This window comes from Nerophis ophidion, linkage group LG06 (genome assembly GCF_033978795.1).
Source record: "Nerophis ophidion isolate RoL-2023_Sa linkage group LG06, RoL_Noph_v1.0, whole genome shotgun sequence".
Classification (NCBI taxonomy): Eukaryota; Metazoa; Chordata; class Actinopteri; order Syngnathiformes; family Syngnathidae; genus Nerophis; species Nerophis ophidion.
The window spans coordinates 42,205,684-42,233,119 of record NC_084616.1 but is presented as its reverse complement, the minus strand read 5'-3'; the positions used below and the strand labels follow the sequence as shown (position 1 = coordinate 42,233,119).

Here is a 27,436-nt window from a genome sequence, read left to right as displayed (position 1 = left end):
GCAATGATATTACGGACCTTTGATCCCTCAGGCGGCACTGCATCAAAAACCGACATCAGTGTGTAAAGGATATCACCACATGGGCTCAGGAACACTTCAGAAAACCACTGTCAGTAACTAAAGTTGGTCTCTACAACTATATGTGAAAGTTAAAACTCTACTGCAAAGCCAAACCCATTTATCAACAATATCCTGAAACGCGGCCGGCTTGGCTGGGTCCGAGCTCACCTAAGATGGACTGATGCAAAGTGGAAAGGTGTTCTGTGGTCTGATGAGTCCACATTTCATATTACATTTGGAAACAGAGGACGGAGTGTCCTCCAGAACAAAGAGGAAAATAACCATTCGGATTGTTATAGGCGCAATGTTCAAAAGCCAGCATCTGTGATGGTATGGGGGTGTATTAGTGCCCAAGGCATGGGTAACTTACACATCTGTGAAGGCAACATTAATGCTGAAAGGTACATACAGGTTTTGGCGCAACATATGTTGTCATCCAAGCAACGTTATCATGGATTTCCCTGGTTATTTCATCAAGACAAGTGTTATAACAGCGTGGCTTCGTAAAAAAAGAGTGTGGGTACTAGACTGGCCCGCCTGCAGTCCAGACCTGTCTCCCATCAAAAATGTGTGGCACATTATGGAGCGTAAAATACGACAGCGGAGACCCTGGAATGTTGAATGACTGAAGCTCTATATAAAACAAGAATGGGAACGAATTCTACTTTCAAAGCTTCAACAATTAGTTTCCTCAGTTCCCAAACGTTTATTGAGTGTTGTGAAAAGAAAAGGTGATGTAACACAGTGGTGAACATGCCCTTTCGAAATTAGTTTGGCACGTGTTGCAGCCATGAAATTCTAAGTTAATCTATTTGCAAAAAAAAAATTAAGTTTATGAGTTTGAACATCAAATATATTGTCTTTGAAGTGCATTCAATTGAATATGGGTTGAGAATGATTTGCAAATCATTGTATTCCGTTCCAATTTACATCTAACACAATTTCCCAACTCATATGGAAACGGGGTTTGTACTCCAACCACACCTCCTTGTAGTTCAGTTCAACAGTTTGGCCAACAAAAATAAAGAGTGACACCTCTCACATCGATTACACAGCATAACGTAAGAACTTCACCACTTATTCCCACGAAACCTTATGGATGGGTGGCACCATTTAAATATTGATGCAAATCCTGATACAAATGCAGATGGAGGACTTTAGTCCACTTGCATCGGGGCCAAGTAGGGAAGTCACTTAACCGATCCATGGGATGGATCTCTATTTGCATGGCCGGAGCGACACAGTATGTCCGTGTGCTATCCAAGTATTCAATCAATCATCAATCAATGTTTACTTATATAGCCCTAAATCACTAGTGTCTCAAAGGGCTGCACAAACCACCACGACATCCTCGGTAGAAAACTCACACCCAGTGGGACATCGGTGACAATAATGATCCAGTGGGACGTCTGTGACAATAATGACTATGAGAACCTTAGAGAGGAGGAAAGCAATGGATGTCGAGCGGGTCTAACATGATACTGTGAAAGTTCAATCCACAATGGATCCAACACAGTCGCGAGAGTCCAGTCCAAAGCGGATCCAACACAGCAGCGAGAGTCCCGTTCACAGCGGAGCCAGCAGGAAACCATCCCAAGCGGAGGCGGATCAGCAGCGCAGAGATGTCCCCAGCCGATACACAGGCAAGCAGTACATGGCCACCGGATCGGACTGGACCCCCTCCACAGGGGAGAGTGGGACATAGGAGAAAAAGAAAAGAAACAGCAGATCAACTGGTCTAAAAAGGGAGTCTATTTAAAGGCTACAGTATACAAATGAGTTTTAAGGTGAGACTTAAATGCTTCTACTGAGGTGGCATCTCGAACTGTTACCGGGAGGGCATTCCAGAGTACTGGAGCCCGAACGGAAAACGCTCTATAGCCCGCAGACTTTTTTTGGGCTTTGGGAATCACTAACAAGCCGGAGTCCTTTGAACGCAGATTTCTTGCCGGGACATATGGTACAATACAATCGGCAAGATAGGATGGAGCTAGACCGTGTAGTATTTTATACGTAAGTAGTAAAACCTTAAAGTCACATCTTAAGTGCACAGGAAGCCAGTGCAGGTGAGCCAGTACAGGCGTAATGTGATCAAACTTTCTTGTTCTTGTCAAAAGTCTAGCAGCCGCATTTTGTACCAACTGTAATCTTTTAATGCTAGACATGGGGAGACCCGAAAATAATACGTTACAGTAGTCGAGGCGAGACGTAACAAACGCATGGATAATGATCTCAGCGTCTTTAGTGGACAGAATGGAGCGAATTTTAGCGATGTTACGGAGATGAAAGAAGGCCGTTTAAGTAACGCTTTTAATGTGTGCCTCAAAGGAGAGAGTTGGGTCGAAGATAATACCCAGATTCTTTACCGTGTCGCCTTGTTTAATTGTTTGGTTGTCAAATGTTAGAGTTGTATTATTAAATAGAGTTCGGTGTCTAGCAGGACCGATAATCAGCATTTCCGTTTTTTTGGCGTTGAGTTGCAAAAAGTTAGCGGACATCCATTGTTTAATTTCATTAAGACACGCCTCCAGCTGACTACAATCCGGCGTGTTGGTCAGCTTTAGGGGCATGTAGAGTTGGGTGTCATCAGCATAACAGTGAAAGCTAACACCGTATTTGCGTATGATGTCACCTAGCGGCAGCATGTAGATGCTGAAGAGTGCAGGGCCAAGGACCGAACCCTGGGGAACTCCACACGTTACCTTAACGTAGTCCGAGGTCACATTGTTATGGGAGACACACTGCATCCTATCAGTAAGATAAGAGTTAAACCAAGACAGGGCTAAGTCTGACATACCAATTCGTGTTTTGATACGTTCTAATAAAATATTATGATCGACGGTATCGAAAGCAGCGCTAAGATCGAGGAGCAGCAACATAGATGACGCATCAGAATCCATCGTTAGCAATAGATCATTAGTCATTTTTGCGAGGGCTGTCTCCGTCGAGTGATTTGCCCTGAAAGTATTACCTTTTTGTTATTCCCGGTTGTTTTATTCCTTAAGGTGCGCCGTACAAGACAGGTAGACCAGCCTGCACTTAATACATGAGCTCAACTGGGGAGATGGAGTGGAGAAATATATTACATCCCTCTCCTTTCTTTCTCTTCCGGCTCCTCCTCCTCACCAGTGGTATTAATTAGCATCAGCAGATGAGCGAAGAGAGAGAGGGAGCCTGAAGGGAGAGCAGGTTCATGTCAGGTTAGCTTGCATGACGTGAGTAACGTCTTTCACTGTCCGTCCCTCTTTCTTACGCGCAAGACCATTCATTTCATTTTTATCATTTCATTTTTTATTTCTCTCCTCCATTGATGTGCATCTTTAATCAATAGACAATTATACCTTAATCATACGATTGTACTTTTACACACCAATGCCTGAGAAGGAGCAGGATGAAGAAAAATCTTATATTTTCTTGCCCCCTTCAACATAATACGTAGTCTTACTTAATGGATATCATACAAACCAACAAACACATCCAAATATAATGAAAACACACAAAAAACACACAAAACAACACAAGTGCAAAACTTCATGAAGTACAAACTGAACAAAAAAAAAGAGTAATATACACCTCACGGGATGCTACAAAACAAATACAAAACCAGACGAAAAAACAATTAAAATAATAAATATAAAGCAAAATGTAAACATTTATGACTGTCCATATGATCTTATTGTTCTGTCTCTATATATTCTTTTCAATTGGAATATATTTATACAGTCTTTTATCTCATTGTAAAGATAATTCCACAGTTCAGTGTTTTTCAACCTTTTTTTGAGCCAGGGCACATTTTTTGCATTGAAAAAATTCGGATGCGCACCACAAGCAGGAATCATTAAAAAACAAAACTCATTTGACAGTAAAAAGTCCTTTTTGGATATGACTTTAAAACATAACCAAGCATGCATCACTATAGCTCTTGTCTCAAAGTAGGTGTACTGTCACCACCTGTCACATCACCTCCTGACTTATTTGGAGTTTTTTGCCTGTAGCAGTTTCATGTCTTCCATTGAGCGAAATTTCCCGCATCTATTTGTTTTAGCAATCAAGAATATTTCATTTGTTTTTTATCCATCTTTGTGGGGACATTGTTGATTGTAATGTCATGTTCGGGTGTACATTGTGGACGCCGTCTTTGCGCCACAGTAGGTCTTTGCTGTTGTCCAGCAATCTGTTTTTGTTTAATTTGTAGCCAGTTCAGTTTTAGTTTTGTTCTGTATAGCCTTCCCTAAGCTTCAATACCTTTTCTTAGGGGCACTCACCTTTGTTTATTTTTGGTTTAAGTGTTAGATACCATTTTACCTTGACTTTATTGTCATTATATTTGCATATAACAAGATTAAAGACTCCAACTTAAGGTGCAGTAGTGGGAACAAATATGGGGTGGAATAAATAACACAATAGGTAATAAAAGAAAAACTAACAATTGAAATAAACAGACTACTATCCAATAAAAATAATAAGCAATCCTGTACAATAAACAAAACACTATAGAAATACAAAATACTGTACAATATACAGAACAAGACAAGAGTACCGAAGTAATAAATAACAATCAGTGTCAGACATATTGCTCTCGAAGGGTAGTATTGCACAGTAGGGTATTAGGGCATGATATTGTATAGGGTTGAATTGTTATTACTATAAGTTAGAGTTCAACATGGTGACTATGGTACTATGTACAACTATCGTAATAAGTTAAATTTCTGACACTACCATACATCATATGGTTGTCATATTATCTCTTTGCCATCCCGAAGCAGAAAGAATGGCTAACAAATTACGTCGTCCATTGGTACAGGGGTTGGCAACCCAAAATGTTGAAAAAGCCATGGGGCCGCAAAAAATTAAAAGCCTTATATAAGTGTTATAATGAATGCAACACATGATGTGTCTATATCAACTATATAATCCTACTATCAAAATGAATTTAAAAGTCTTATATACGTGTTATAATGAAGGAAACACATGATGTAAGTGTCTATATTAGTTATATTAGCCTACTATCAAAGGCTGATGCAAACCTTTGTTGACAGAAATGTTGTATTTTAATTTTTATTCTACACATTTTTGCAACATTGGAAATCAATCAGTAAAATGGAGGCTTCTCAGAGGGTGAGATAACTCCTGGAAATAACTGTCCTAGAATGGCCAAAGGTATAGATCAGGGGTCCCCAAACTTTTTGACTCGGGAGCCGCATTGGGTTAAAACAATTTGGCCGGGGGCCGGGCTGTATATGTATGTATGTATGTATGTATATATATATATATAATATATATATATATATATATATATACATATATATATATATATATATATATATATATGTATATATATATATATATATATATATATATATATGTATATGTGTATGAATATATATGTGTAGTGTATGCACACGCATACACTACACAAGTCTAACGTTAACCATCATGTTGCTACAATAACATATATATTAACATGCACACACATACACAAGTCTCCAAAACGGTAACCACCATGCTGCTACAATAAAAAAACAAACAAAGGACAATATAAAAAAGTGGTATTGTTTTTATAGTACATATATATATATATATATATATATATATATATATGTATATATATATATATATTCCTCGCGCACTAACTGATTAAAAGAGCGCGCACTTGGCGCCGATGATGTCAAGTTATCGATGGGAAAATGTATTTTTCGACAATATCCTATGCCTGAGCGGCTAGGAGAGTAAAATGAATCAGAAAGGACAGATTTCAAAAAAATTCAGATTAGAAATAAAATTAAATCATTATTTTATATTTTTTAACTTGGGATTTACCGCGGGCCAGATTTTGGACGCTAGCGGGCCGTACCCGGCCCGCGGGCCGTAATTTGGGGACCCCTGGTATCGTTTTTTGTACAAACGGCAGGCTGTTTTCTTCTAATGGATGTATTTAATCTTTGCAAGCTGGGTAACGTTTGCTGTGGTCTGGAACAGTGTAGCACACAAGCAACCACTGGAAATGCAGCCAATATTACATACAGATAATGTGTCATGAGACATACACTTTTTTTCTTTTTACAAAAAAGTAATACAAAAATACAAAAACTTAAAAAATACAGAAAAACAATGAAATTAAAATAATAACACCCCCTTCCACCCCCATCCTACATTACAGTCACAGTGGGTAGTGATGTACTGCCTTCGTCCTCACCACAAGTGTTATGAACCGCTGCCCGGATCATATTCTGATTGGATTTTTGAGTCACTTATGTTTTCTTTTGGTTTTGGACTCCTTTGTTTCCTGTTTGTGCACCTCTGAGTTGGTTACCATAGTTACTTATTATTGTCACCTGCCGCTTGTTCCGGATGCGCACCTGTTTTGTAATCACTGACATCATTTAAGCCTGCCTTATACAGTAAGTCAGTCTAGCTTCTTAATTAGCAATACGCAACTGTAACGACCGGGTCGCATCGTGGTGCAGAGTTCGTTCTCCCAGGAATGCAGACGGGCTTCGGACACAGCGTGAAGGTAGGAACAAATGATTTATTTCAAAATAAATCAGACTTTAACAAAGAAAAACGTGCTCAAAGCACAGAAGGCCAAAACCAAAGGGGTTAGCGTGGGAGCTAGCAAGTCAAAGAGCCTAGCGAGAAAACTAGCAGGTATAGAGCCGGGAACAAAAGTCATCATCTGTTGCGTATTGCAAATTAGGAAGCCAGACTGACTGACTGGAGAAGGCAGGCTTAAACAATGTCAGTGATTACAAAACAGGTGCACGTCCGGAACAAATGGCAGGTGAAAATAATAAGTAACTATGGTAACCAACAGGCACAAACAGGACAAAACATCCATCCATCCTTCCATTTTCTACCGCTTATTCCCTTTTGGGGTTGTGGGGGGGGCTGGCGCCTATCTCAGCTACAATTGGGCGAAAGGTCGGGTACACCCTGGACAAGTCGCCTCCTCATCGCAGGGCAAAAACAGATAGACAGACAACATTCACACACTAGGGCCAATTTAGGGTTGCCAAACAACCTATCCCCAGGTGCATGTCTTTGGAAGTGGGAGGAAGCCGGAGTACCCGGAGGGAACCCACGCATTCACGGGGAGAACATGCAAACTCCACACAGAAAGATCCCGAGCCTGGGATTGATCCCAGGACTGCAGGACCATCGTATTGTGAGGCAGACGCACTAACCTCTCTGCCACCGTGAAGCCGAGGACAAAACATAAGTGCCTCAAAAATCCAATCAGAATATGATACGGGCAGCGGATCATAACAACAAGCAGATAGAGAATCACAATAACTGACTAAAAGAGGAAAAAAAAAGGTAATAACAAAAATCAAAATCAAAATCACAAACATACAGAGAAGTGTCAGCGAATAAACAAAACAAAACCAAAGGAAAAAAAAGTTGAGGTAAGTGAAAAGGCTCATTGTCAACAGTAAGTGTCACATTTATCCTATGGTGTATTTAATTCAGCTATTTAAGTAATTATGCAGCCCCAGTTTTTTTTTTTTATTCTAAAAACGATAAATGCTTAGTGTTGGGTAAATCCATTCATACATCCATTTTCCACCGCTTGTCCCGTTCATGAAGCCTAAATAATTGATCAGACCAGTGATTCTTAAACTGTGGTACAGGCTCCATGTTGTGGTACACCAATTAATCACTCGATTAAAGGACCGTGGTATATTTTACTAAATTCAAACACAGTGTTACTGTTCGAACTGGGTGTAATGTTACAGTGACCCAAAATATGAAATATACTTGATAAGTATAACCGCTAACCTTAATGAATAATTGGACCTACTACGCTACTCTATTTTAATGCTGGTCATAATGGTGGTACTTGGGAGAGCCAAGTGTTTTCTGAGGTGGTAAAACAAGTTTGAGAAGCACTGGACTAGAGAGAAGAAACATAACTTTCTTTGGGCCATTCCAATTGTTGTGACCCTCTCAAAATACTCTTTTTTTTTTTTCTCCACATATAATGATTCATACATTGAACTACGCCAGGTGTCCATTTTAGGCAACATTTTTGGGCCAAAATAGTTACAGTGAGTTTATAGTAGTGATGGTAAAAGATACCTCATTGAGTGTATGACACACTCAATGGCTGTATTGAACTGATACTGTGACAGTGTTTCATAATGGTCATCTGCCATCTTGGAATGAAACAAGCACTACATATGAACTGTAAACAAAATTAATAGTTTGCAAGCATAATTATTTTGTTTTCTTAGGAATATGAAATGCACAAAAAAAAAAAAATCTCATGTACCTTATTTGGCATTATATGATTAAAATGATCCCACATTTCTGGATTTACCTTGTTTTACTTTAATTTTTTTGTTTTTGTCTTTTTGTATAAATTGTTTCTTTTTTCTTTTTTCCATTCAGATCAATAATATATTCATTATAGTTTAGGGCATCACTAGTTCTTACATAGAAATAGCCAATAAATTAAATAAAGACACATGGCATTTACACCGAGAAAATGTTCACACTAAGCACATTACATTGATTCAAGAAAAATAATTGTTACAAACAAAAGATTAAGGTAACAGCCTAACAGGTCTGTGCTGAGATTTTAACTCTCCTGCCACTCATAGTTAAAATATCATCAAATAAACAGGAAAATAAATGAGTGAACTTGCTCGGATGGTCTGCAGTGAGTCTGAATTATAAAACTTTCTGTGGATCATGTGAAAACCATTCTGAAATGTTTAACATTTTTCATAAGGGTACGTGTGTATATATGTATATGTAAGTATGTGTGTGTATATATTGATATGCTGAATTTCCCCCAGGGATCAATAAAGTACTTTCTATTCTATTCTATTCATATGTACAGTATATATGTATTTACATATGTATATATGTATGTATATATGTGTGTGTGTGTGTGTGTGTGTGTGTATGTTTGCGTGTGTGTGTATATGTGTGTATATATCAGAGGTGGGTAGAGTAGCCAGAAATTGTACTCAAGAAAGAGTACTGTTACTTTAGAGATTTTACTCAAGTAAAAGTAAGGAATAGTCACCCAAATATTTACTTGAGTAAAAGTAAAACGTATGTTGTGAAAAACTACTCAAGTACTGAGTAACTGATGAGTAACCTGTTTGTTTAATGATGACAGCAACAAGTAATGCACGAAAACATAAAAATAGTAATGAACAAATTCAGACCCAGGAATATCTCTTAAGCAACTAAAACAATTATACATATTAAATAATATATATTTGGTTTTAGACGTTTTGAAAAAAAAAAAAGAAAATTAATTTGCAGAAATATAGGGAAACAACTACAAATGTGCGCTACATTCGTTAACTGTGTTACAAAACAGATCATTTAGAATAATACATAATGTTGAATATAGAGAACATACAAACCCTTTATTTATTGAGTCAAAAATATTAAAGTTGGGTGATTTGGTAAAATTGCAAACAGCTAAAATGATGTACAAAGCAAATTATAGCCTGTTACCAAAGAATGTACAACAATTCTTCTCAACAAAAGAGGAGAAATATAACCTTAGAGGGAAATCTAATTTAAAACATTTGTATGCACGTACAACACTTAAAACCTTTAGCACAGTGGTCCCCAACCACCAGGCCCGATTGGTATCAGGCCGCAGAATAATTTTTTATTCATTTTTATCAAAAAAAAAATTTAAAAAATGTATTTATTTTTTTATTTTTATTAAATTAACATAAAAAACACAATATACACTTACAATTAGTGCACCAACCACAAAAACCTCCCTTTTTCATGACAAAAACGTCCCTTTTTCATGACAAAGAAAAAAAAAAAATCAAAAAAAAATAAATGATCCCCCCACCCCCGGGCCGCGGGACAAATTATTAAGCGTTGACCGGTCCGCGGATACAAAAAGGTTGGGGACCACTGCTTTAGCATATCAGTGTGTGGAATTAAATTATGGAATGGATTAAGTAAAGAAGTTAAACATTGTACTGATATGATCCAGTTTAAATAGCTGTTCAAATTAATAGTGCTTACAAAGTACAAAGAAGAAGAATTATGAGAAACACTTTCAACCTTATTGAAAATAAGATATTCTTCATCTCAGTATGTTAATAATGACTGAATTAATTAATTACATATTTCAAAACTGTTGTATTATTCATTCACGGATGTAATTTTATTATTTTACTATAAAAATGGTCAGTAAATGAATGTATATATTTGTAAACGCTCTGACGTGGGAAAGGGGTAGGATTAAATAAGCTTTGCTTCTTCCTACTGCTTTTCGGACATGATGTAATGTGAAATGATATGAAATTGTCTGATGTATTTTGCTGTAAGTATGTTCATGTTCGAAATAAACTGAGAAAGAAAGAAAGAAAGAAAGAAATAATTTTACCTTTGCAACCTCATTATACTATTGGCTAAGTTTTATATTCATAAATGTAAGTTTCTCGATACCTGACCTGTTTTTTGTGCCTTTAAAAAAGATTTAGAACTCTACATTAAAACACTATCTCTAACAACCAAAAAGCTGTGAAAACGATGATGCTGTGTTCCAAATTTAAGTTATTTACTGAGATTGAGTGAGCCTATGGCTTTGCACTTTGTTTATTTTATATATATATATGTATTTATTTTGCATTCTATTTTAGTTACTTTGTTTTGTACATTTTTTATACTGTTTTTGTACTTACTTTGATTATTATTTTCAACTGTTTGTAGATTTTGAATGTTATAAATAAAGGTGGGCTTCCTGTGAATGCGTGGGTTCCCTCCGGGTACTCCGGCTTCCTCCCACCTCCAAAGACATGCACCTGGGGATAGGTTGATTGGCAACACTAAATTGGCCCTAGTGTGTGAATGTGAGTGTGAATGTTGTCTGTCTATCTGTGTTGGCCCTGCGATGAGGTAGCGACTTGTCCAGGGTATACCCCGCCTTCCGCTTGATTGTAGCTGAGATAGGCACCAGCGCCCCCCACGTCCCCAAAGGGAATAAGCTGTAGAAAAATGGATGGATGGATGAATAAAGGTTTATAAAAATAAAAAAAAAGTGTGCAGTTAATTATGTGACCGCCTGGCTCTGTTTGATTGGTGAAACGGAGTCAAACGTCATCAGTGACTGAATTGATTGGTGAAAGGCAGGCATGTGATAAATCTTACTTTGAAGGTCTGTCTGACAAACCAAACAAACAAAGCGTGCATTAACAGATCGATAAAAATCAGTAGCGAGTAGCGAGCTGAATGTAGATAAATGGAGCGCAGTAAAAGTAGCGTTTCTTCTCTATAAATATACTGTAATATATATATATATATATATATATATATATATATATATATATATATATATATATATATATACTCAAGTAATATATGTATATATATATATATATATATATGTATGATATATATATGTATGTGTGTGTGTGTGTGTTATTGGGCTAAATCTGGGACTTCGGGCACAAGATTTAGTGCAATCTTATGTATTTCATGGTAAAGGGATTGTACTTGTATAGCGCTTTTCTACTTTCATGGTACTCAAAGCGCTTTGACACTACTTCCACATTTACCCACACATTCACACACTGATGGAGGGAGCTGCCATGCAAGGCGCTAAAGCTTGAAGTGTCTTGTCAGGACAAAACGAACGTGACGAGTTTGGTACTAGGTGGGGAACGAACCAGGGACCCTTGGGTTGCACACGGCCACTCTCCCAACGGTGCCACGCCGTCCCATGTGTGCTGGTCTAACAGTTAAAGCTCTTTGACTCCTTGTTAGGGTAACAGGACTGAGTGAAAGCACAGGGACGTCACAAATGTGAATCTAAGCTTCTTTTTTTAATAGTTTTTTTAAGAAAATAAACTTCATGTATAGTTCGGATAAAAGGTCATTCAAATTTGTAAAAAGTACAATATTTTTGATGTATTTCCGTGAACGTTTAGTAGGGGTGTAACTGTACACAAAAATTTCGGTTCGGTACGTTCCTCGGTTTAGAGGTCACTGTTCGGTTCATTTTCGGTACAGTAAGAAAACAACAAAATATACATTTTTTGGTTATTTATTTACCAAATTTGTAAACAATGGCTTTATCCTTTTAACATTGGGAACACTATAATAATTCTGCCCACGTTAATCCACATTAAACTGCCTCAAGTTGTTGCTTTGATTAAATAAAATGACAAAACATTTCTTCTACATATAAAAAGTGCAACATTAAACAGTTTCAAGTCAACTCATCATGCTTAATTTATTGCAGCATTGGGGAAGCCTGTACAGTAGTTGATTTATTATGTAAATGTTATATTTTTGTCAACATGTGATAGCAGGGACCCTGCCATTCAAAACTAGGCTGCTACATTACTAATGATTAATATAACTATAGCTGACAAAATAGTACAATAGCAATAGGAGAGACTATTCATCCCTGAAATCTATTGAGTTCATGTGAAATAACAGACGTACAGGGCTTTGCTGCCCTTAACACACACACATACACACGCACGCACACACACACATAGCAAAATGAGCTAACGTTACGCTAAAAGCTAATTAGCCTTCACCTCAAGCCAAACAGTTTAAGTTTCTAGAAGGTCAACGGGCTCATAGTGATGCTAGCAGTAGTTGTGACTGAGAGGTGTTATTTATAATTTGGAGACTGTCCGCTGCTAAACACATATCTGCTCGACGCTGAAGCATTGACTACATGAGCTCTAAATACGCACTGCTGATTGGCTTTGTATGTAACCAATCAGATGGTTGTGTGGGCGGGACAATGCTTGTTAAGACTTTAGCTTACAAACTCGTTCGATACACCTCCGAACCGGACCGAAACCTCCGTTACACCCATAACGTTTAGGAAGCTGGGACAGGCAATACATTACATGCAATTTGTGTTAAAGGTAGTAGAAATTAATATTTTAAACGACATTTATTACATTTGTTAAAGAAAAGACAAGAAAGTCTCAGTCTGACTAATTGGCGGCGACCTCTTTTCATGCATTAATTTTTTTTAAAGTGGTCTCGTCCCAAAATGGAATCATTTATCGAGCTTGACGTATTGACCGGCCTGCTGAATACAAGGAAACATGACTTCTTAACTATTTTTGATAAACTCCTGTGCCAACGCAGTGCGGCCTTCACACATGTGAGACATTCCTCAAGAAGGGGCAACAAGCGTCTGTAAAACTACAGTGGTGTGCTCATGTTAATTAAAAAAACACAAAAACTCTTCATTGGTGTCAGGTCACTTCTTTTAACAACATGTCTCTCTCCTCTTTGCAGAATTCAATACGACACAACTTGTCCTTGAACAAGTGTTTTCTGAAAGTGCCTCGCTCCAAAGACGACCCTGGAAAAGTAAGTTGGCGCTGTGCACAATGGATGGCAAGTACTTCCCGCGTGTTCCCATGCCCCCCGTGCCACAGTTTGCTGGGATTTTGGAGCCGTTTTGAAATGAATGAAGAGGGGGTAAATGTTTCAATAATTCACAGCCGATCTTTGGGTTTGAGTAGTCTGCGAAGACACACAAACTAGCAGCTCCACATTGATTCGCCCGAGTCGGACCTGACCGGCACCTTAATTCGCACCTCGGATCGAAGCGGTCGATAGCTCAACATGGGGGGGTAGACGCTGAACGTAACTTGGACTGTTTGAAGCCATTGAGGGAGGCGAGGCGCTAAATCATGCATGTGCTTACGTTAATTGGCTGTGTACTGTTCAGCGATGTGGGACTGAGAGACAGGGGGAGCAGATGAGGCAAAGATGAGGGAGTTAAGATGGGTGTGTGTGTGTGTTTGTGTTTGTGTTTGTGTTTCTGTGTGCCCGGCCCGAATCAACCTCCTGAATTTCTCTGCCGCTTTGGACCTTCTCGGAAGGGAAGGAGAGAAAATGAAAAGGGAGAGAGACCAGGAGGAAATCAAGGGGCTCAAAGCAATTGATTTGATCCTCTCTCTCATTGTTTCTTTGGGAGCTGGCGTGTATGAGCGGAGGAAGGAAGCAAGCAAGCAAGCAGCACCCACAGCGAAGTGGAGGAACTTGATTGGATGTAAACGTGGACTAGCCGCAAGATGAGGAACGTGTTTGCTGAGAATAGGCCTCGGATGAGCTGGAAATTAGTTTTCTTGAGGGAGCAGAGGAAAATATGCCGCCGATCAATTTATGAATGCAGGACCTGATTTACTGAGATCTAAATATCCTGAGCTAAACGGCACATGCAATCTATACAATAGTTTGTACTATTAGTGGGCGCCTTGCGTGTCATCTACTAAGACTGCGTGGGTACCATATTTTTCGGACTATAAGTTGCAGTTTTTTTTCATAGTTTGGCCGGGGATGCGACTTATGTGCTAAATTATTAACACATTACCGTAAAATATCAAATAATATCATTTAGCTCATTCACGTAAGAGACGAGACATATAAGATTTCATTGGATTTATCGATTATGAGTGACAGATTGTTTGGTAAACGTATAGCATGTTCTATATGTGATAGTTATTTGAATGACTCTTACCATAATATGTTACGTTAACATACCGGGTACCTTCTCAGTTGGTTATTTATGCGTCATATAACCTACACTTATTCAGCTTGTTGTTCACTATTCTTTATTTATTTTAAATTGCCTTTCAAATGTCAAATGTCAAAATGCGACTTATACTCCAGTGCGACTTATATATGTTTTTTTCTTCTTCTGTATTATGCATTTTCGGCGGGTGCGACTTATACTCCGGAGCGACTTATACTCCGAAAAATACGGTATATGGAAATTTGTGCAGACCTATGGAAGTATTATTATAGTTTTCATTATTTAGTTTTTTAATTTTGGACTTAAACATTAATTATTGAACAATTTCTTTCAAATTAATTCATTATAGTACAAAGCAAGTATAACGTTAAACTCAAATTTGGTTGAATTAGTATTCACATCATTCCACATAAATGAAAAAGTGTGGGGGGAAAAATGTGTAAAGTGGTGAAGGGGACCTCCTAAATAAAATTCTAAGGCACCAAATTAACTGATTGAAAAGGAAAGTTTCTGAGATCGATATGATACAGGATACAAAGTCTTAATATTATACGAAAATTCAGTAATGATTGTATATATTTTGACATACCTTTTTTTTTTTTTTCATTTTTTATTTATCTCCTTCATTGATGTGCATTTTTCATCAATAGATAATTAAACTTTAACAACAAAACTCATATTTACACACCTATGCTTGAAAAAGGAACAGGATAAATGGTATATGGCATATATTTGTATAGCGCTTTTCTACATTCAAGGTACGCAAAGTGCTTTGACACTATTTCTACATCCACGCACACATTCACACACTGATGTACATGTAAAAGTCCATGTACATAGAAGATATAGTGGTGTGTTAAACATCTGGGAGAATTTGTAGCTCTTTTTAAATAAACGGCGATTACAACAATGTAAATTAATATATAATTAAATGTAGAACTCTGGAGACAACTTATATGTCCAAAATTCCTTGAACTACAAGATGAAGCACATTCAATGTCAGTGAAAACAACGTCAAAATAATAATAATTGGATAATAGTAATAAAGAAAATCTTATATTTCCTGCCCCCTTCAACATAAGTAGTTAATGGATAGCTTAGATTCATAAGCATACAAACCAGACAAATGCATCCAAATATATAATGAAAACAAACAAATAACACACAAAAAAAACGAGTGCAAAAACTTCATAAAGTACAAACAGAACAAAAAATTATATACACCTCATGGGATGATACAAAACAAGACAAAAAATAAATGAAATAATAAATATCAAGCAAAATGTAAACACTTACAACTGTCCATATGGTCTTATTGTTCCGTCTTTATATATATTTTTTCAATAGGAATATATTTTTTACAATCTTTTATCTCATTGTAAAGAGAATTCCATGGTTTACTTAAGTAATTACATCGTGGAAATTCAATCAATCAATCACAGATGAGTGGTCCACTCTGGTCCCGACTTTGGACAGCTCGGGAATCATCAGGAGAGGAGGGCAGAGTACAAAAGTGACGACAGATCAACTGGTCTAAGAGGGGGGTCCATTTAAGGGGCTAGAGTATACCAATGAGTTTTAAGATGGGACTTAAATGCCCAATCTCTGCGCGTCTATTCCAATTTGCGTGGGTGGACTAATTTGTGTGTCTGTGTATCAGTCCGAGTGTGTGGTTTACATCTGCGGACGTGTGTTTTAAGTTGTCTGTTTGTCTCTAATCAGAACAATTGTCTACCTACATGTAGGGTTGTACGTTATTCTAGTATTAGTACAGTGCCGTAATACTGATAAATCATATTTGGTACTATGCCGCCTCGGAAAAGTACCGGTCCACCCAAATTTGCGGTATCATCGAAAACTAGTGTGAAGTATCAAACAACAGAAGAATAAGTGATTGTTACATTTTAACAGAAGTGTAAATACAACATGTTAAGCAGGGGTGTATAGCGTCCCGGAGGAGTTAGTGCTGCAAGGGTTTTGTTCTGTTGTGTTTATGTTGTGTTACGGTGCGGATGTTCTCCCGAAATGTGTTTCATTCTTTTTTGGTGTGGGTTCACAGTGTGGCGCATATTTGTAATAGTGTTAAAGTTGTTTATACTGCCACCCACAATGTGACCTGTGTGGCTGTTGACCAAGTATGCGTTGCATATTACAAAGGCAGTGCCTTTAAGGTTTATTGGCATTTTGTACTTCCCCCTACGTCCGTGTACACAGCAGCGTTTTAAAAAGTCATGAATTTTACTTTCTAAAACCGATACCAATAGTTTAGAAACCGATACCGATAACTTCAGATATTACATTTTAAAGCATTTATCGGCCGATATTCTCGGCAGTCCGATATTTTCGGACATCTCTATTTCAAACCACACATCACTTGTCCATTGCTTTCTTTGGAATATTTCCTATTGAGCTAACACATCTAGAAACAAATCGAAAACTAAGAAAAAACCACACAAAGTAGCGAATAGCAGCACTGAAGATAGATCGGCTCGCCCAAAGGGGATGTCCTGCCGGGCACAAAATGGCTCCGCTGCAGGCACACAATGGGCGGATAAAACGGTCGTACATGGAGACAACGTTCATACACAAAAGTGTATTTTTATTTGGCATGTGGTTCATAAATCAAAAGATTTGTACAATGGCGGAATCATAAATCAAGGTTTTACTGTAGACTGAATCCGTCTTTATTTTCTAAGCCTATACTAAAGTAATAGAAGCTAATTGGCATTGCTGATCCTTAGGCAGATATCAATCAATCAATCAAAGTTTACTTCAATAGCCCTAAATCACGAGTGCCTCAAAGAACTGCACAAGTCACAACGACATCCTCGGCTCGGATCCCACATCAGGGCGAGAAAAAAAACTCAACCCAATGGCATACAATGAGAAACCTTGGAGAGGACCACAGATGTGGGACCCCCCAGGATTTAGAATATAAACACATGACTATTAAACATACTGGATTTAATTGACTTGTAGTTGTCAATGTAGTCTTTTTGTTTCTTGTTCATACGTGATTATTTACAATAAATACAACTCTTTAAAATATTCATTATACATCATTTCCTAATATCTAATTATAAACTACCAGGGTTTTTTCTGGCTCAAATTGAGGCAGAGGTGGTACAATCCTGACCATGCGGCAGAATTTTAACGGAAAAAAGAAATTATAGTTTTTTTCCAATTTACAGTAATATGCTGTAAAGAACACCGTAAAATTTATTGTCATTTTTATTAATTTGATGGTGCCCTGTGATTAGGTGGCGACTGGTGTTGTACACCGCCTTCTGTCCGAATGCAGCTGAGATAGGCTCCAGCCCCAAACCCAAAAGAGACTAGCGGTAGAAAATGGATGGATTAATTTGATGGGTAGTTTGCTGTAAAATCATAAGTCAAGCATATATTGAAGTATTTATTTTTATTTAGGAAAAGCATTTTTGGAAAGTATGATAATATACTGTAAAATTTGTTGCAATAATGGATAGAGATGTCTGATAATATCGGACTGCCGATATTATCGGCCAATAAATACTTTAAAATGTGATATCGGAAATTATCGGTATCGACTTCAAAAAGTTAAATTCATGACTTTTTAAAACGCAGCCATGCGGAATGGTACACGGACATAGGGAGAAGTACAGAGCGCCAATAAACCTTAAAGGCACTGCCTTTGCGTGCCGGCCCAATCACATATCTACGACTTTTCACATACACAAGTGAATGCAAGCATACTTGGTCAACAGCCATACAGGTCACATTGAGGGTGGCCATATAAACAATTTTAACACTGTTACAAATATGGGCCCACACAAAACAAGAATGACAAACACATTTCGGGAGAAAATCCGCACCGTAACACAACAGTACAAATACCCAGAATCCCTTGCAGCACTAACTCTCAACCCCGTCCCCCCCAACCCTGCCCACCTAAATGCTCTCTGAGGGAGAGCATTTCCCAAATTCCGAACTGCTGTTTTGAGGCATGTTAAAAAAAAAATGCACTTTGTGACTTCAATAATAAAAATGGCAGTGCCATGTTAGCATTTGTTTCCATAACTTGAGTTGATTTATTTTGTAAAACCTTGTTACATTGTTTAATGCATCCAGCGGGCACCACAACAAATTTAGGCATAACAATGTGTTAATTCCACGACTGTATATATCGGTATAAGTTGATATCGGAATCGGTAATTAGGAGTTGGACAATATCGGAAATATCAAAAAAGCCATTATCGGACATTTCTACTTAAAGGTTAGAAACTAAGCTTACACTACTAGTTATGTTCACTTACCAGAGACAGCATGTTCACAGCACAGTCTGGAGTGTTCTGTTAGAGTCCAGTAATCCCTCCGTATCATGCTCCGTATTGCAGAAATCCACTTGTTAGGGCGCTCAATGTTAGGCACCAAGTAGTGGGAATAAAACACGATTCGATTTGTTTCTTTTTCGGTAGTTGCTTCAGGTCTTTCCGGTGCACTGCTGTTGTTATAGCGCCTCTGTAGTGGCGCAATGCTGCAACTGCAGTTTAAATACGTAGCTGCCGCAGAGGGACATCCATCGCTCAATCAACACAGCCGGAGCTTTACGCTGTTTTGAGCGATATCAATCGCTCTCGCTGGGGGCGGTACAACATTAAAACTTGGAACTGCATGTGCAAACAAATCTACTTCTGGTCATCAAGAGTATTGCAGTAAACCCTCATAAATTGCTGTTAATCGGTTCCGGGCCTGGCCGTGGGAGCTGCAATTATTTATTATAAACTAAATAGTTGTATAGCTACAGGATTAATAAACATGTTTACAGCTTTCTGAAAAAGTTGTGTAACAATAATATAACCCTAGAGACAAAAAAATAACATTCACCTTTACAAGCCGCAAACTTGAAAGCTTAATTAATCGAGGGACGACTATACCAGTGGTTCTCAACCTTTTTTCAGTGATGTACCCCCTGTGAACATATTTTTGATTCAAGTACCCCCTAATCAGAGCAAAGCATTTTTGGTTGAAAAAAAGAGATAAAGAAGTAAAATACAGCACTATGTCATCAGCTTCGGATTTATTATATTAAAGTTAAAGTTAAAGTACCAATGATTGTCACACACATACTAGATGTGGCGAAATTATTCTCTGCATTTGACCCATCACCCTTGATCATCCCCTGGGAGGTGAGGGGAGCAGTGGGCAGCAGTAGTGCCGCGCCCGGGAATCATTTATGGTGATTGTATAACAGTGCAAAATATTGCTCATTTTTAGTGGTCTTGAACCATTTGGAAAAAAAGATATAAAAATAACTAAAAGTTTGTTGAAAAATAATCAAGTGATTCAATTATAAGTAAATATTTGTACACGTAGAAGAAATCAACAACTTAAAGTGCCCTCTTTGGGGATTGTAATAGAGATCCATCTGGATTCATGAACTTAATTCTAAACATTTCTTCACAAAAAAATTAATCTTTCACATCAATATTTATGAAACATGTACACCAAAAATCTAGCTGTCAACACTGAATATTGCATTGTTGCATTTCTTTTCACAGTTTATGAACTTACATTCATATTTTGTTGAAGTATTATTCAATAAATATAATTATAAAGGATTTTTGGATTGTTGCTATATTTAGAATATTTAAAAAAAAATCTCACGTACCCCTTGGCATACCTTCAAGTACCCCCAGGGGTACGCGTATCCCATTTGAGAACCACTGGACGAGACAATACCCACTTGGCAGCAGTCAGCCCTCGCATGATAAATGAGTATTGTTAAAGACCAACATGGGGCCACAAAAATCCAATGAGTCCTGTTACTTATGTCTTATTTTGTGAATGCTGAAAGACAAAAGCCAAACATATCCAATTCATGGTACAGTTATGCTAAATAGCTGCTTTCAACGAATGTAATTGTTCTTTCCAGGGTTCCTATTGGGCCATAGACACCAACCCTAAAGATGACACAGCACCCAGCAGGCCAAAGAAGAGGCCGCGCTCTGGTGAAAGAGTAAGTTGTGTTTCCACTTGTGTTTGTTAAAGTATTTAATCAGGGCCGCCCCTCATTGTAGGCAAAACGTGTGCTCTGTGTTGGGGCCCCACACTGTATGTATTTCCCTTGTGGATCATTAAAGTTTGTATAAGTATGTTTGGCGGATTGAAACACTTGTAAAATGTCAACTAATTAATTATACGGCACTGCCTATGACATTTTACAGCCAACATATTTCTAGCCTCTTCCTGCTCCATCATTGATAATAATATAATGGCACAAGCCTTCTTATTGTCTTCCATGACGCACAATATTAATACTGGACTAGTAATTTTGAGGTACAGGGATCAAATCCTGGTTTGGGGTTGTGCCAGGGCAACATGTGCAACTTTGTTTTCATTATTTTCCATTTTTCATTTTGCACTAAAACATAAATTATTGACCAATTTCTTTCATATGAATTCATTTTAGTACAAAACAAGCATAACATGAAACTCAGATTTGGTTGAATTAGTAGTCAAATAATTCCGCATGAATAAAAAAGTGTTGGGAAAAAAATCTGTCAAGGGGTGAAGGGACCTCTAAATAAAATTCTAAGGTGCCAAATTAACTGATTGGATTAATGTTTGAAATGGAAAGTTTCTGAGATCGATGTGATACAGCAGTGGTTCTCAACCCTTTTTCAGTGATGTACCCCCTGTGAACATTTTTTTAATTCAAGTACCCTCTAATCAGAGCAAAGCATTTTTGGTTGGGAAAAAAAGAGATAAAGAAGTAAAATACAACACTATGTCATAAGTTTCTGATTTATTAAATTGTATAACAGTGCAAAATATTGCTCATTTGTAGTGGTCTTTCTAGAACTATTTGGAAAAAAAGATATAAAAATAACCAAAAACTTGTTGAAAAATAAACAAGTGATTCAATTAAAAGATTTCTACACATAAAAGTAATCATCAACTTAAAGTGCCATCTTTGGGGATTGTTATAGAGATCCATCTGGATTCATGAACTTAATTCTAAACATTTCTTCACAAAAAAAGACATCTTTAACATCAATATTTATGGAACATGTCCACAAAATATCTAGTTGTCAACACTGAATATTGCATTTTTGAATTTATTTTCACAGTTTATGAACTTACATTCATATTTTGTTGAAGTATTATACAATAAATATATTTAAAAAGGATATTTGAACTGTTGCTATTTTTACAATATTTAAAAAAAATCTCACGTACCCCTTGGCATACCTTCAAGTTCCCCCAGGGGTACGCGTACCCCCATTTGAGAACCACTGTGATACAGGATACAAAGTCTTAATATTATACGAAAATTCAGTAATGATTGTATATGTTTTAGAAATACTTAACTAGTTACATCGTGGAAAATCAATCAATCAATCAATCAATCAATCAATCAAAGTTTATTTATGTAGCCCTGAATCAGTCAAAGGACTGCACAAGCCCCAACGACATCCTCGGCTCAGGTCCCACATCAGGGCAAGGAAAAACTCAACTCATAGGGAACAACGAGAAACCTTGGAGGGGACCGCAGATGTGGGGACCCCCCAACGGACGTCAAGTGGATCTAGTTAGTAATGTAAATTCAACATAATCACAAATGGACAGTTTGGTGTGGCTCCTTACCCCTTTTAATTTTGTTTACTTCCTGTGTTAAGTGTTATCATTTTCTAATAGTAAGAGAAAATAAAAAATACTATGTTCTGATTTCTGCAGGAAAAAAGAAAAGAGAGGAAAAAGATTTAAAAAAATAAAAATGAAGTGCTAAAGGTGTTTAAAGTCAATCAACGTTTTTTTATATAGCCCTAAATTACGAGTGTCTCAAAGGGCTGCACAGGCCTCAACGACATCCTCTGCTCAGATCCCACATGATGGCAAGAAAAAACTCAACCCAATGGGATACAATGAGAAACCTTAGAGGGGACCGCAGATGTGGGGACTCCTAACCCTGGGCGACCGGTTTGATGGATTGAAACTTTTATTAGTAGATTGCACAGTTCAGTACATATTCCGTACAATTGACCACTAAATGGTAACACCCGAATAAGTTTTTCAACTTGTTTAAGTCAGGGTCCACGTTAATCAATTCATGGTACAAATATATACTATCAGGATAATACAGTCATCACACAAGTTAATGGATGTCGAGTGGATCTCGTTAATAGTGTGAGAGTTCAGTCCATAGTGGGGCCAGCAGGGGATCATCTTGAGTGGAGACAGGTCAGCAGCGCAGGGACGTTCCCAATTGATGCACAGATGAGTGGTCCACCCGGGTCCCTAATTTGAACAGCTAGCGCTTAATCTGTGGGCACCTAATCTGTGCCCCCCCTCTCCACGCAGAAGAGGGGGACAGAGCAGACAAGAGATGGCAGATCAACTGTTCTCAAAAGGGCGTCTATTTAGTATACAAATGAGTTTTAAGATGGGACTTACATGCTTCCACTGAGGTAGCATCTCTAACTGTTACCGGGAAGGCATTCCAGAGTACTGGAGCCCGACTAGAAAACGCTCTATAGCCCGCATACTTTTTTTGGGCTCTGGGAAATAACTAATAAGCCAGAGTTCTTTGAACGCTATACAATCAGCAAGATAGGATGGAGCCACACCGTAGTAAAACATTAAAGTCACATCTTAAGTGCACAGGAAGCCAGTGCAGGTGAGCCAGTTTAGGCGTAATATGATCAAACTTTCTTGTCAAAAGACTAGCAGCCGCATATTTGTACCAACTGTTATATTATGATTTTTTTTCTGCTATTTTTTAAAATGCTTCATTTTGGTGTTCATCACGTGGTAGTTCTTTGGTCAAAATTGTGCATAGAGCTTGCTGTAAAGACCTAACTTTAAGCCACTTTTTGTCTTCCTCCTAAAACGGTTCCTTTTTAAGAGTTGTTCGATGCAAATGAAGCCCTCCTTACCACGCCCCCTCATGCTGACTGGACCTCAGTACTCAGCGGCTCACTGTGTTTTGTTGTTGGCTCAAGGAGGAGACGTGCGGGTGGAAAGAGAAAGGAAGGAAGCCAGGCTAAAAAACTGGTACGGCACGCTGGCAACGGTTAAACTTCTACTGACTCTGTATCTCTCCAATGCTACTGTAAATCCTGGACGTATACATGGGTATATTGACCCAAAAAAATATTGTCTATTCTCTATCATATTTATACTTTTTACTGCATTTCTGCTTTGTACGAGCCAGCTATACAGTAAGCTACTCTACGAGTAATAACGGATTATTGTTACGTGTACAGAGGGGATAGGGAGGTCGTTTTAGCTCTATGTTTAATAATATATATACACAATATATCTATAAGCAATAAATGAAGTGTGTAATCCAAACTATGTGTGTGGTGTGTAAATTACAAGAAGTGTTGAGCGCGAGGCGGAAGTCCAAGAGGGGAAAGCTGGCTCGAAGGTCCGTGAGAACAGGCAGGAAGTCAAGGCAATAACGAGGCGTCAAAGTCCGTGTCCAGGCGGAAGGTCGAGATCCAAAAGGCAGCTCTTGACACGGGAACGACACAAGACAATGCACAATGAAAGGATAAACACAGAGAGGGAGAGCATAGAGCTTGATACAAGTTGGCTTACTGTACAAAAACAGGAAACTACGTTCTGGTCCGGAACGCATGTCTGCACTGGCTTAAGAAGCCCAGGACGCTCATCAACAACAGGTTTGATGAGTGCTGATTGATTGCAGCTGTGCACCTGCGCAAGTGGCGCAATCAGCAGAGCACGCAGACAAGTGCGCATTGGAGTGACAATTATAACACTAACTGGTCCATTGCCAGAAACAATAGATACTAATTCAATTAAAAATAGTTTTGAGGACATTTTTTATTTTTGCCAGAGGACGGTGACGCTATTCTCTTACGGTGGATGGCTAAGCGAGCTAAACAACGAATGGAGCTGACATTGCTAACTTATCATTCAGACATTTGTAACCAACCTACTGTTATTACTTTACCATTTCTTTTTCTCCCCCATTGCCATAAATAGTAGACACCAACTCTGTTATTAAAAGTATTTTTTCCAGAATTTTTTTTTTGTGAAGGTCTGTGGTTAGAACAGGACTTTTATCAGCACACACTAATAGCGATCTCTTCACAGTTGTAGGCACTTTGCCACAAACTATAAAAGTTAGGCAAGGCACTTACTGAAAGTTTGTGGAGTAACTTGTGCTGGTTAAAGCAACAAACAGAACATTTTCCATATGAATACCCCATCGGACCACTAGTGATTTAGGGCTATATAAGTAAACATTGATTGATTGATTGATTTCCTTCATTGGGTTTCATCGTGGAAATGTTGTGATACACCCGGCCCTACATGAATTAACTCGCGCAAGAATGATTGGGTAAATATTCTACCATGTGACTGACGTCACAGGTCAGTTCCCAAAAAGCTTGTCAGGAGTAAATGTGTGAAGGAAGTCAAGATTGTTTTACGAATATCTACGCCATTCTTCAACGCTTTGATCCCAAATACACATAAGCAGGTACCAATTGGTAAGACAAGTTGGATTTGCATAATAGGGCTCCTTTAAAATGAATTGATAAACATGGATCAATTTTAAAAAATCATAAAAATAAACATGCTATACGTAGATCAATAAAAAAAAAATCATAAAAATAAACATAATAATAATGGATTAGATTTATATTGCGCTTTTCTATTACTAGATACTCAAAGCGCTCACAGAGAAGTGGGAACCCATCATTCATTCACACCTGGTGGCAGTAAGCTACGTCTGTAGAGACTGACGGTCTTGCAACTATTGTGTGATGAAAGACAACTTTGTGATCATCCCTGCCAAGTGTGCGGTTCTTGTGCGGTCTGTCTGCAGGATCATTTTGAAGGAATGTGCGCCGACACAAACTTGGTACTGAGATGCACTAGACCCCAGGAGTCAAGGGTTAGCTCAGGTTGACCTTACATGCCTAACATTTCTCATGAAGGTGTTATTAGGAACTTCCGCAGAGGAATTTCAATTCATGCTTCAGCGTCTATGAAACATAGACCAATTTTACTATATTGTATGGAAATCAGTTTATAGGTGTATTTCTTGACATAAACATGGACAAACTACATTGACATACTGCAGATATAAGGGCCATTTGCATCTTAGTCACAGCTGTTGTGTCCTCGCTCAAGACACTTCATCCATCTTTCTTCCGCACTGGTGTATAGTGAGAATATGTAGGAATGTTTGGCTACCCCAGGGCAGCTGTGGCTACAAATGTACCTTACCAACATCAGGTGTGAATGTGGTGTGACTGAATGGAGCGCGTTCTCTGTTATATGTGAAGCTCTATCTAGATTAAAAATTAGCCCGCCCCCCAAAATAATGTCAACAAATGGGAAAAATTGTGTGTGTGTGTGTGTGTGTCATACATATATATATATATATATATATATATATATATATATATATACATAAGTGCAAAAAACTATTTATTCAGCCACCGATTGTGCAAGTTCTCCCACTTAAAATGATGACAGAAGTCTGTAATTTTCATCATAGGTACACTTCAACTGTGAGAGACAGAATGTGAAAAAAAAATCCAGGAATTCACTTTGTAGGAATTTTAAAGAATGTATTTGTAAATTATGGTGGAAAATAAGTATTTGGTCAACAATTCAAAGCTCTCACTGATGGAAGGTGGTTTTGGCTCAAAATCTCACGATACATGGCCCCATTCATTCTTTCCTTAACACGGATCAATCGTCCTGTCCCCTTAGCAGTAAAACAGCCCAAAGCATGATGTTTCGACCCCCATGCTTCACAGTAGGTATGGTGTTCTTGGGATGCAACTCAGTATTCTTCTTCCTCCAAACATGACGAGTTGAGTTTATACCAAAATGGATACGTGGATGATACAGCAGAGGATTGGGAGAATGTGATGTGGTCGGATGGAACCAAGGGACAAGCGGTAGAAAATGGATGGATGGAAATATATAACACACTTGTAAAGTCATGGCTGTCTTGAGTTTCCAATCATTTCTGCAACTCTTATTTTTTTGTGATAGAGTGATTGGAGCACATGTTGATGACAAAAAACATTCTTGAAGTTTGGTTCTTTTAAGAATTTATTATGGGTCTACTGAAAATGTGACCAAATCTGTTGGGTCAAAAGTATACATACAGCAATGTTAATATTTGGTGATATGTCCCTTGGCAAGTCTCACTGCAATAAATGATAAATGATAAATGGGTTGTACTTGTATAGCGCTTTTCTACCTTCAAGGTACTCAAAGCGCTTTGACACTACTTCCACATTTACCCATTCACACACACATTCACACACTGATGGAGGGAGCTGCAATGCAAGACGCCAACCAGCACCCATCAGGAGCAAGGGTGAAGTGTCTTGCTCAGGACACAACGGACGTGACGAGTTTGGTACTAGGTGGGATTTGAACCAGGGACTCTCGGGTCGCGCACGGCCACTCTCCCACTGCGCCACGCCGTCCCTATAAGGTCCTTTTGGTAGCCATCCACAAGCTTCTGGTTAAATTTTTGACCACTCCTCTTGACAAAATTGGTCCAGTTCAGCTAAATTTGTTGGTTTTCTCACATGGACTTGTTTCGTCAGCATTGTCCACACATTTAAGTCAGGACTTTGGGAAAGCCATTCTAAAACCTTAATTCTAGCCTGATTTAGGCATTCCTTTACCACTTTTGACATGTCTTTGAAGTCATTGTCCTGTTGGAAGACCCAACTGCGCCCAAGACCCAACCTCCGGTCTGATTTTAGGTGTCCTGAAGAATTTGGAGGTAATCCTCCTTTTTCATTGTCCCATTTACTCTCTGTAAAGCACCAGTTCCATTGGCAGCAAAACAGGCCCAGAGCATAATACCATCACCCTCATGCTTGACGT

General features: G+C 38.2%; 1 protein-coding gene across 2 annotated transcripts in view; it reads left to right on the top strand.

Annotated features, from left to right (window-relative positions):
• Positions 1 to 27,436, top strand: part of LOC133554724 (forkhead box protein J3-like) — a 266,752-nt gene that overhangs the window by 148,751 nt on the left and 90,565 nt on the right. For both annotated transcript variants that reach the window (XM_061903805.1, XM_061903806.1), the window contains exons 3-4: positions 13,318 to 13,392; positions 20,475 to 20,558. In XM_061903805.1, the coding sequence (XP_061759789.1) occupies positions 13,318 to 13,392; positions 20,475 to 20,558 (159 nt within the window). The remainder of the gene's footprint in view (positions 1 to 13,317; positions 13,393 to 20,474; positions 20,559 to 27,436) is intronic.